This window comes from Parasteatoda tepidariorum, chromosome 7, assembly GCF_982258835.1.
Source record: "Parasteatoda tepidariorum strain Cologne lab strain chromosome 7, Ptep-v5.0, whole genome shotgun sequence".
Classification (NCBI taxonomy): Eukaryota; Metazoa; Arthropoda; class Arachnida; order Araneae; family Theridiidae; genus Parasteatoda; species Parasteatoda tepidariorum.
Window position 1 is genome coordinate 112,530,097 of NC_141761.1, and position 13,109 is coordinate 112,543,205.

A 13,109-nucleotide genomic window follows, 5' to 3' on the forward strand; every position below is an offset into this window, starting at 1 on the left:
AACCAACATAAAATCTTATAATAAGTCTTTTAAGTTAAAATTTTTAGTCAATATATATAAAACTCAGCTGCACAACAGCGCATGTAGGTTTAAGGCCTACTCTGTCCATTCCATGTTTCTTGACAATGGGCTCTGGGATGCGGGAGCAGATGTACCGATTAGATGGTCAGCTAGACGTGAAACCTCCAATCTTTCTTCCATAAGCACACTTGGCATTCATTTTATCAATCCACTGATGAGATAAAAGGCTGTGTCAACCACTCCCGGTCTGAGAATAGAACCTCGTACCTCTGCTAAGGGAGAGCGAAGCTCCACCTCTCAACTATCGGACTTATCAGTATAAACAGGACTTGTGAAGAAAAATAGCTATTGATCACAACATATATATATATATATAGTTATGCAACAAGCTATGTTACTATGTCGCTGGTTTTGTGTTGCTGTACTTTGAAATAATTTAAGCAAAATTACTTTTATTTTATATTTTAATGTATATCTTAAATAAAAATATCTATACTTTATTTCCTATTATTTATTGTTTCCTATCAGTTTTTTAAATAAATGAACATTACAACAATTTGTCTCCAATATATGCATTAAAAGTATATATTAGACACGTTTATAAGAATAATCTGACTATCGATCCACTAATTATAAGCAAAAAGCAGAAATTATTTGTATTTTATATTTTAATTTACTTTAAATAAAAATATTCATAATTTATTTACTTTTCATAAGTTATAAATAATTTGATAGTATTTAAAATTTATTTATTTAGTTCATTTTCCATGATGTTTTTTTTTAAAAAAAATTGGCATAACAATTAATCCCTCATATATTCATTAAAATTACAAACGAGATACGCTAAAAAGAACGATTTAGCTATCACAGCTACAATAATATAACAAGCAGCACATTTACGTTAGGATCTTTGTGTCGTCGTAATTTAACTTATTTGAACAAAATTACTTATATTTTATATTATATTATATATTTTGAATAAAAATAACCATACTTTATTTAATTTTCATTACTATTTGCGTACAATTTTTTAAAAATGAACATCATAACAATTAATGAACATATATTCGTTAAAATCATAAACTGAACGCGTTTTTAAGAACATTTTGGGTATTGATCCAGCAGTTGCACAATAGTCAAAAATTATTTATATTTCAATTTATTTAAATAAAATTATATTAAATATTTATTTTTCAAAAAAATTTTTTAAGGAAGCGCAATAACTTATCGCCCATCTATTCATAAAAAGTTGATACGAAGAGAAGTCGATTTTGATATCGATGCTATCAATGCCTTAAAAAGAATGATTTAGCTATTAATTACGTAATTACGCAATAAACAGCACAACTATGTTCCGATTTTTCTATTGTCGTATTTTAATTTAGGTGAACAAAATAATTCATATTTTATATTTTAATACATAATTTGAGTCAAATTAAATTATTAAAAATTATATAAATGAAATTACATAAGATATGCTTTATATAATTTTCATTATAATTTGCTGTTTTCAAATTTTAATAAACTGAGTATGACTAACAATTTGGCTTCGATATATACTTTTTTAAAAAAAAATTAAACTGGAAATATTTAAAAGAGAAAAAATAATAATCAATTTCGCAGCAGGCGACGGAGCTATGTAGCTAATTTTGCGTCGTCGTTCTTTATTAGATAATATCAAAAGCACAGAGAAAAAAAAAAAGAATTCATAATCACGTTAACTTATGCGAGAACAAAATCTTTATTAAATTAGAAGATGATGTTGGGAGAATATTATTTTTTTATTGAAGTCAAACATTTTTCATAAGCAGTATTTAAAAGAAATGCCGGTATTTGACAAATCCCAGAGTGATAAGTGAAACAATTTCGCTGCGTCAGATCTATTTAGAATAATTTTATTAAAATTGTGAAAGGAAAATTTTTAAAATTTTGAAAAAGCGTTTGATATAAATATCAGATATTTTTGCCTTAATCCATGCCTGCTGATTTTTAAAGGCATAACTTTGAATGAAAAAAAAATCGTCTAGACTTGAGAAATGGATATTTTGAGAAGTCTAATTGCTTATTTCAATATTTCAATATTATGGCAATCAATGAAAATTTAAGATACCTTAAAAAAATTAAGAGCAGTATCAAGATAAAAAAGGATATATATATATATATATATATATATATATAACTAAACTACTAACTCAGTGGCGCGACAGCCCATTAAGAGGGCCAAGGCCGACTGTGCCCATCTCAGTTTACTTGACCTTGGGCTCTGGGGTGCAGAAGCATATGTTCCGGTCAGGCCCCAGTGTTAGTTCCCAAGCATGCTTGGTACTCATTTTATCGACCCACTGAAGGGATGAAAGGCTGAGTCGGCCTTGCCCGCCCCAAGGATCGAACCAAGGACCTGTGGCACGACAGCGCGGAGCGCTACCGCTCAGCCACCGGGCGTCATATATATATATATATATATATATATATATATATATATATATATATATATATATATATATATATATATATATATATATATATATATATATATATATATATATATATATATATATATATATATATATATATATATATATATATATATATATATATATATATATATATATATATATATATATATATATATATATATATATATATATATATATATATATATATATATATATATATATATATATATATATATATATATATATATATATATATATATATATATATATATATATATATATATATATATATATATATATATATATATATATATATATATATATATATATATATATATATATATATATATATATATAATTTTTTTTAATACCTAATTCCGAGTAAACTAAGGAGTGACAATTTTATTTCCAGGTTGGATATTCGTTGCTCTTTTTTTTCTTCTTTTTTACTAAACACTGTAGTAACATGGTCAAATGCGCATTTTTCGCCATAGGTACATGCAACTGCAATCGCCTAGGGTCCTATGGTGAAACCTGTGACTCAATCTCTGGACAGTGTGAGTGCAAGACTGGAGTCGGCGGCTTAAGATGTGATCGATGCGATCCCGGCTATTGGGGACTGCATAAAATTGTTGCGGATGGAAATGTTGGTTGCCTTCGTAAGTATTTCTTTTCAGCCGTTGATAATGGAAAATTTTGAAAAGGAGCTATTTATGCAGGAGATATCGATACTTTTCTTCTTTACGACCCCTATTAATATTCACTTTAAAAAGTAACAGTATCTCTTCTACCTATTTGATGTCAAATGAATGTATGCAGTTTAGTAGCAAATAGTGATACAACATTTTGAAATTCGAACTGTTAAATACGCAAAAGATTTTGATCTTTGCAAACATTACATTTTTGGAAGTAGATGTTAATCTATTCCGTATCTTAATGATGTCGCTGCTTTTGGACTATTCATTAAGATAAGAAAAGATTTCTGCTGACTTTCAAAACTGCTGTATTGGTAGGGAAAGGTTTTTGCGCTCATTTTTTAACCTGAAATAAAGTTCAGTTCTAGAATTTTTATTAATCTGTTCAGTGGTCAGAAGTAGCGTGCAACAACTCGTGAAATTACTGCAATCGCTATTTTTTCCGTAGTTTGTAGTGCTAATTTTTACAAGAAGTAGTGTAGTGAGAAGTGCAATACAAAAAAAAAAAAAAAAAAAACAGTAATTTGTAGCGATTCTATGCAACTACTTTTAACGTTATTTAAATAAAGAAAGAAAGTTCAAATGCAAAAGATAAATTTAAAACCCAATTAGTGCAAATCCCTCCCGGATCCTTCAATGTACTCTGTGAGTCAATGCACTCAGTCTTCTGTGACTGAGCGTTAATAAAATCTATTTTTGATGCTCGGAAATATCGGTGCAAAACACAATTTTGGTTAATAAAACAAACCAAAAATGTTATTTAAACCGTTTATTTGGTAATTTTTTCTTTCAGACGGTAAATATTTACTGGAAATTCTGGTTTTCAAAATTTTAGCTCTAATTACCAGATATTTTGAAACATATTCAAAACTGAAAAGTAAATTTGACAGAATAAATTCCATGCTCAAAGGTATCCAAATAAAATTAACAAATTTTACCATTTTTACCAAATTCCATCACATATTTTAAAATCTTATTTTAATGTTAATTTTACTAAAACCATTACCTAAGTTATTCGGTAAAAATTAGCGATCTTTTTGGTGTTCCCATCGAGCCAGAAACACGGTAAATTTTATCCTATTCTGAAAGTTTTGACTACGCTCAGTGTACGTTCAATCAACATGCAACAATCTATTTAATTAGAAGTACGATTTTTCTTTGTGCAAATAATTGAAATTTAACCGTTTTATAAATTTCGAAATAAATTTTTCTTGTTGTTCTGGTAACAATTATATAAACAGAATAATTGCTACCAGAAATCTGTAACAAATAAGTTTGTTTCAAAAATATGTAATTAAGTAAGTTTGAGCTGGTTTTCGAACAATTTATTACGAAAAAGTGTTATAATTAAAATCGTTCTACACTTTCCTTATTTCTTCGCCCTAGGATAGCCATTTATTTTCAATTAAAGAATGCTTTATAGCGGAAGATAATACCTTTGAGAATCAAATACGAGAATAGGAAATAAATAAAGACAAATCATTGCACCTTCAGCTTCTGCATTATTTAAATATTATGTTACATTGCAGATATGCGTGCATAAATTTGACGAAATAAATAGTGTAGTACACTACAGGGAGTAACATTTTTTTTATTTTGTGTAACATCTTATCTTATCTCAGAAATGATTTAAAGAATAGACGATGACTAGTCAGATTATTCTGGGTTAAAATAATTCTTACTGGAAATTAATGTTCCTTTTGTTAAAAACTAGTTCCAGATGAAAATTAAAAATTCTCAAAATATCACCAGAAACGGTTAAAAACGAAACTAAGGAGGAATTTGTTTTGTTTCGTAAACTAAATTTTTCTGTACAAAAATTACTTTTATGCGTTTTGAGTTCGATGCTTTATATATATACTAGCTGACCCGGCAAACGGTGTTTTGCCATATGAATTTTTTCTAGAGTATAAAAATATATCTTATTTATTGTAAATGTGTGCGTATGTGGTATATGAGTGGAAGAGGCATGAAGCGCTGTGAACGATGACGGAATGTGAAAGTAACAACACACCAAATAATAATTTTTTTTAAATTTATTGCAACTTTTTCTTATAAATTATATATACAACGAATTCCGAAAATATTAGTCAACAATATTAATCTCTCAGTGCAATGGAGTGTACAATATTTTTTGTCATTCCATCTTTAGCTTTCACAAATAAACTGGATGGTTTGCTCACTCGAGAGTATGCCACGTATCTGTGCGAAAAACATGGTGTGTTCAAATCTAAGACGCAAACAGACATTGTTTGGCCTTATCATTGCGAATGCCAATCTAATGTGGAACTGAATGCGTTTAAATTGAATTGGCACATCTGTGGGGGCATAATAGGCATAATAGGGGGCATAGTAGGGATTGGCACATAATAGGGATTCGTGGAAGTAATATACTTTCATCCCGGAATTTGTCATTTAAAATAATGACTTCGATGACGTTGTTCATTAATTTTTTAATGACTAATCGCGTGCCGTTGTACAGCCAAGGTGGGTTCAAATTACGAAGCAAAATAACCGGAGATCGAACTTAGAGTACTAAATTATGCGGTGATATGCCAGGTAAATCCAATGAGTTTAAAAACTCTGTTGGAAAATTTGCAGCTTCAATGGGATCGCAAACTGCATCAACGGATTTGCATGTCACCAAGTTACCTGGCAATAACTGTTGCATCTACAGATTCAATTCGTTGACGTCCACATTTTTTGCTGCTAAAATCACCCTTTCTGCCAGCCACTCATGATGAATGCATTGCGTGTGTACATCGGGAAATATTAGGCTAATGAGAGCATCTTGTGAATCAATGATTGTGCAGAAATCGTCCGGAAATTTAAGCATCCAGTCTCATCCTTAGTAACCTTTCCATTACCGATATCTAACAATTGTTTTGAGAATGTTTCATCAGATGGATCTTGAAGCATTTGGACGCGCATATTTACTTTTAGTAGAACTTTTTCAGCATTACGCCAAAGCGGAGATGATCTCAAGAAAGCATTGATCTCATCAGCGTACATTAAACGCGGAATGACGTGAAGTGCTTGTCTGAAATCACCTGAAAGGAGTAACAGAGTGCCGCCAAATAATTTGTCATTATTTTTTTATATCTTTCAATGTCCTGTTCAACGCCTCAAGCGATTTTTGTGTTCATAGTGCAATCATCTCAGATGATAATTTTACTGTGTTTTAACACTGTGGCCATAGAAGAAATATTTTTTATGTTGCACACTGCATCTGGGTTGTTTTGAATATTTAGTGGCAGCTTAAATACTGAATGAGCTGTTCTGCCTCAGTCCAATAAAATTGCCGCAATGCCAGATGATGCAACGGCCATCGCGATGCCATTATTTGATCGTATTTCACCGAGAATTAGCGAAGTAATTAATGTTTTGCCAGTTCCACCTGGTGCATCAGGAAAAAAATCCACACTGTCCTGCTGAAACTGCGAGCATAATGCTGTCATAAATGCTCCTTTGTTTCTCATTCATTAGTGGAACATTGCGAGTAACAATCGCTGCCATTTTTATCGTATTGTATTGAAGTTCACGATTCATGTCAGTGTTTAATAAATCAGATGCACTTCGATTTGGCGAAAGCATACCGAAATGACTGAGTGGCAATTTGGCAATAATAATGCAAAGATCCTCAATAACAATCAGTGCTTCATTGTTCATAGCATCGCTGAATACTATCGTTAGATCGTTGCAACGTGTGCGATATTAATACCGTATATCATCAGTCATCGAATCTTTGTGATATTCTCATAACGTTTCTATATGGGCCGGGAAACATGTAGCTAATACTATAGCAAATAGTAGACGATTTTGCTTTGCAGTACAGTTCAACGCTGCTTCAGCAAGCATACATCCCCACTGGTTGTCGTCTTCCAGCAAACCGAGTGCAAAGCATGCATCTTTATACGTTGGATGCTGATTTCCATAGACTTTACATATATCTTGAAACGTGAATGAGCCGGTGTAATTAACCAACAACAGTCGAAAATAAAAGCACTCAGTCTGCCTTGGATTGACTGTAAATATTCTCCCCAAGGCGTTTGATTTGAATTAACCGGAACATGCATCAACCGGTGTGCCTTGCTTGTGGGGTGTCCATTTTTTGAACCCATGTAAAATAGGGTGGTACTTCTGAGTAGAGTAATGTCCGTGCAAAGACGCCAAAAGCATCCGTACGATTACCCAATTCAAAAAATTTGGCGAGTGTAGTTTTTGGTGGATTTATAGCTCGGTCAATCGCTGTCTCGTTCGTGAAATATACGCTCTGACCGTTTTCAAGATGGACGGCTAAATGAATAACGGTTGGATCCCGTTCATTAATTGGGAAACCAAAGATACGCTAAACAGCTTCATTGGAGCTGATATACCGGCCTATTTGGTACAGCATTATTTCGTCGTTGTTATTCACTGGAAGAGCAGTCACATTGGTATTTTCAACTCGAAATACTGCTATATCATTGCCTTTATTCACATACTTGCAAATATATTTGATGCTCTTCTTTTAAGGGCATGCATAAGTATTAGAGTTTAATATGACTTGTTGCAACGTGCGTGAATATTATTTTTGATTTATTATGTTTCTATGTCTAGTTTGGATCCGAATACGATTAAATAAAATATACGTTAAATCTGTCCAAAAAATGAAAAAAAATTAGATACAAACCATTCCCGAATCCTTCTGAAGTTACACAGAAAATTTCATTTAAATCGGTCCATCCGTTTAGGAGGAGTTCAGTGACATACACACGAACAGACGAAATATATATATATATATATATATATATATATATATATATATATATATATATATATATATATATATATATATATATATATATATATATATATATATCGAGTAATGGGGTTGAACAGCTGACCCAATTTTATGGGTTTACGAAAACTAATGTTCAACTCCGTAGCCTTGCAATTTTGAACATAATCCAGAAGACAAGGGAACTCCAGGATCGAGTACTGGGAGAAGTTTGGGACTTCGTGGAGGACTTTAGGTGGAATCAACCCGTATTTGCGTTACATGGAGAGGCAGACCACGAGAACCTCCCACGGTTATCCTGACGGCAAGGAGACTCTAACCCATGATCCGTCTACCACTAAGGATATTTCACGTCAGCACTGTGATCGGGTCAAGCCGGATGCGGAATTCGTATCAACTGAGATTCGAGCCCGGTTCGCCGCATTGGAAGGCGAACGCTCTATCCCCTGTGCCATCGCGGCCTGAGTACGATGCTTGAGTTGATCGTGCGTTTGACAAAATCAATTCACTACAGTAATACTTTGAAAAAAATGTGCTTGATATGCAGTGGTCAGAAATAGCGTACTACAAGTAGTGAAACTACTGAAGTCGCTACTATTTTTCGTAGTTTGTAGTGCAGTGCAGTGTGCTACTTTTAGTTGTGTAGTTAGTAGTGCAATACAAAAATGTAGTAGTTTACAGCAATTCCTAGCAACTACTTTTAGCGTTAAATAAGTCAATGAACAAAGCTCTAACGAAACAAACTTTTAAAATTTAATGGGGATAAATCTTACATTAAAAAAAAGGTAGTTGTAGTTCATTCAATTTGAAACAAAGTAGCCGTAGTAAACTACAAAAATAATGCAGCTTTTTCGAACACTGTAGATATGTAATATATTTTCTTCACATTTGAGCCACAACTTTAAACCCGAACCTAAAACAGAGATATCTGCATGACACTTATTTATATCCAAGCATAAATAATTTCATCCTGCCCCCGCAACTTACATAAGTAATTACGCGGAATGATTCTATTTATAACGAAGTAGTTGTAGTAGACTACAAAAATAATTAAGTTTTTTCGAACACTGTAGATATGTAATATATTTTCTTCACATTTGAGCCACAACTTTAAGCCCGAACCTAAAACAGAGATATCTGCATGACACTTATTTATATCCAAGCATAAATAATTTCATCCTGTCCCCGCAACTTACATAAGTAATTACGCGGAATGATTCTATTTATAACGAAGTAGTTGTAGTAGACTACAAAAATAATTAAGTTTTTTCGAACACTTTAGATATGTAATATATTTTCTTCACATTTGAGCCACATCTTTAAGCCCGAACCTAAAACAGAGATATCTGCATGACACTTATTTATATCCAAGCATAAATAATTTCATCCTGCCCCCGCAACTTACATAAGTAATTACGCGGAATGATTCTATTTATAACGAAGTAGTTGTAGTAGACTACAAAAATAATTAAGTTTTTTCGAACACTGTAGATATGTGATATATTTTCTTCACATTTGAGCCACAACTTTAAGCCCGAACCTAAAACAGAGATATCTGCATGACACTTATTTATATCCAAGCATAAATAATTTCATCCTGCCCCCGCAACTTACATAAGTAATTACGCGGAATGTCAGAATGCGGATTTTTGAAAAGGCTCTTTTATTCTTTCTCTAACTCTTTTATGTCTGATTATAGCCTGCGATTGCAACATGAGAGGCTCTGCTCGGGACGACTGCGAGCAAATGACAGGAAGATGTGTTTGCAAACATGGTATTCTGGGAATGAAATGTGATATATGTCCCGAAGGCATGGTTCTGGGACAAGATGGATGCATGGATGGTGAGTTGTTTGAACCATTCATTACAGAAAAGCGAATTCTTTCGTGAAATAAAGAAACAGCTGTGTTAGAAATAGATTTGAAATGCTCGCAAATAGTTTTCTGAGTCTTAGGGTGTCATGAAAAATAAACAAATAAATAAGAATATTGTTTTCTCTAAGGTCGGATTACATTAATATTTTCGACGACGGGGATGCAAAAAATTCAGGGTGTCCTATAAAGACCACCCTGAATACATACATATATGTATAATAATTGATTAGTCACTGCATATATCCTTTAGAGTTTTGTAAATATTCAATAATTCGACGATTAAGAATAAATAACATACATGTTGCAGAGCTTATACAAGATGTTTAAAAAAATTAGGCACAAGTAATATCTTTAAAGACATTTTTAAAAAGTTTATATATTCTTAACTATTTCTTAAAATAGTTTAAAAGAACGAGTTTAGCCAAACATTTTAACTCTTACCACATTCATTGCGGAAAAGACACGCCTTTGTCAAACTATCTGCGTTTATATTTAACCCTCATCACTAAAATTGAAATAAAGAACAGATTCCTTTATAACTTGTTTATTTCACTTTAGAATATAATAATCAGTTGCAATCAATAACTATATTCACTAATATAACAATAGAGCACAGCTAATATTCCTGAAAGACGAGTTACCTCGTCCGTCGAGATGAAAGAGTGAAATATGAAAAAATACGTGGTTTCTTCCCATTTTTTTTCTTCTTTGTCTTCATAAATTGTTCTTTATGATCTGTATATCGTTGATTTCACTAAAACTATTTTTCACAGAATCACTGGCCGAATCAATCTCAGGTACTTGTAAAGATTTACACTGTAAATATGGTGCTATATGTCGAGAATCTGGAAGCAGAGCACAGTGTTTCTGTGAAATACCCTGTAAACCAATCACAGTACCTTCACCAGTCTGCGGTACAGATGGAAATACTTACGTTACGAGTTGCCAAATGAGTGTATTTAGCTGCCGATACCAGAAGCCAATTCATGTGAAACAACAAGGACCGTGCAAGCCTGGTATGTATTTATTGCTAATACAGACTAAAGCTTATGATTTATAATTTTTGTACAAATAAGGTAATATTCTCCTGTTTATTAGGCGGGATAATTATTGGAGCTGAAGATGTGTCACCAACAGCAGGTCCAGTTAGGAGATCGACTGTGCAGAAAACAACATTCGATCAGTTTGAGTCGAAATCAACAAGAGATGTGAGCCATTCTGAGCAATTCTTTTTGAGCACGGGACCCACAACATCAAAACCACCAATTGATGGTATGTATGGCAATAGTTGAAGCTAAATAATAATTTGATTATATAATTATTATTATATATTTATAACTATTTGCTTCAATTTCAGATACGCCTGTTGATATACCAGCGTTTTCGGGTGTTTCCTTTTTAGAACTTCCAAAACTACAAGCCTACACTCGTCTGTCTTTGGAATTAGAGTTTAAAACGTTTGGTGGCAACGGCATTATTTTGTACAATGGACAAACACCATCTGGATCTGGTGATTTCGTCTCGCTTTCTGTTAGGGATGGTTTTGTCGAGTTCAGGTAAATACACCTACTGTTCTGCTTAATTACTTTTACTAAAAATGGTGTTGACTTCCCTACCAGCCAAATAACTTAGGCCCTCATTGGACCAACATTCACGAATCTTGGCTCAATAAGGGTTCAAAGGGACGATATTTTCCGATATGGGTCCTATATAGAATTGTCCAATTCAACCGATATTTCACTGCCACTTTAGAACCAATATCGGCCCTATATAGAATTGCCCGATTCACCCATTATTTTATAATCATTATTCAGCCAATATGAGCAATATATTGGCCCTATGTAGATTGATATTGACACTGCATAGGACCAATATTTAAAAATCCAGACATCCCAACAGTGGTCCCGCGGAGCATGTTCCCATATTACCCATATTGAGTCAATTGTGAGCCCAACTGGGGCCAAGGAATACTAGATGCTAGAGTTGCTTATTACCCAGCTAAAACGTACCTAGTGCTAAAACACAATAACTATGAAACAAATAGTGAATGAAAGGATTGGTTAAACACTATACCAACTTTAAAATCCTTAGAATTTCATTTGTTATCTTTGAAATTAGATACAAAATTTGACAGCATATTATATAATTATAAAATTTGTCAACTTTTTAATAAGCTATGAAACTATTTGTCAACCAGCTGCATTGGTTTCAAGGGTTTTTTTGTTCAGAATTTATATTAATATGTTAAATTAGTAGCAAAAGTTGTCAATAAGTTAAATTAGTTACGAAAGTTAACAACGAAGTAAACATGTTGAAAATTTGGCAACAAGTTACACAAGCTAGAAAAGTTGCTAATGTATTAAACTAGTTTAATAAGAGTTAAAGCAAAACGAAATTTAAGAGCAGCTTTAAGCTGAGAGCAACCATTTTCCCCACTAAAGCACAAGAAGGAGAAGATGCAATATCTGAAAAAATACTAAGTATTTTTTCGAACCTTCCGGTTTTAGAATTTCCCGAGGTACATAGCAGGCTGAGAACAAAAATGAGCAATTTTCTCTTCTGGTCTAGTATTGGATTTTGTTTATTTTTAGCACTTTTTGTTTGTAACTAATTATGATGTTTCAAATTCTTATCGATACTTTCACTATCGTATCGTATTTCATATCTATATCTTTTCACTATCGATACATCATTTCTTTCATCCTTTTGTTGATAAAATGCTTCAGGCCATTTACCTTTGAAATCTGGTACTATTGCTGAAAAAAATAATACAATAATACTGTGAAAATAATTAATTAAGATCGATACAGGATATAGTTCCCAACTGTAGCAGAATTCATTCATTAAATTATGGTGAATTTATGTAAAAAATAAAATCCGCTGAAATCAGGTGCTATTAAGCTGGCCAACTATATATATTGCAGGGTGCGTAGTAAAAAAGTGCATAAAGGTGTAAAAAGTGTTTAATTTTCTATTTTTTCAAAACAGGTATTTTTTTTTTTGTCAGATTGATTGTCGTTCCAAATTACAAGAGATGCATGATTTTCACAATTTTCTTTGCAATATTTATCAGAAACTAATTATTTTATCTTGATCATGCAAAGTTTCTTAATTTTATTGATTTTAAGATTATAAATTAAGAACTTTAAGAGATATAAACAAGCAATTTTTATTGCTGCACAGATCCCAATTATGATTTATTTTTGGAAAGTGATTAAAAATATTCTTTGAGTGCTTAAAAAGTGCTTAAAAGGTGGATATTTTTTGTTGAAAAATGTGGCTA

The 13,109-nt window shown here is 32.2% G+C and overlaps 1 protein-coding gene across 2 annotated transcripts in view; it reads left to right on the forward strand.

Moving 5' to 3' along the window:
- The window catches only part of LOC107441892 (agrin-like), a 119,848-nt gene that overhangs the window by 73,537 nt on the left and 33,202 nt on the right, over nucleotides 1–13,109 (forward strand). For both annotated transcript variants that reach the window (XM_071182996.2, XM_016055288.4), the window contains exons 10-14: nucleotides 2,972–3,136; nucleotides 9,652–9,795; nucleotides 10,600–10,842; nucleotides 10,925–11,098; nucleotides 11,184–11,382. In XM_071182996.2, the coding sequence (XP_071039097.1) occupies nucleotides 2,972–3,136; nucleotides 9,652–9,795; nucleotides 10,600–10,842; nucleotides 10,925–11,098; nucleotides 11,184–11,382 (925 nt within the window). The remainder of the gene's footprint in view (nucleotides 1–2,971; nucleotides 3,137–9,651; nucleotides 9,796–10,599; nucleotides 10,843–10,924; nucleotides 11,099–11,183; nucleotides 11,383–13,109) is intronic.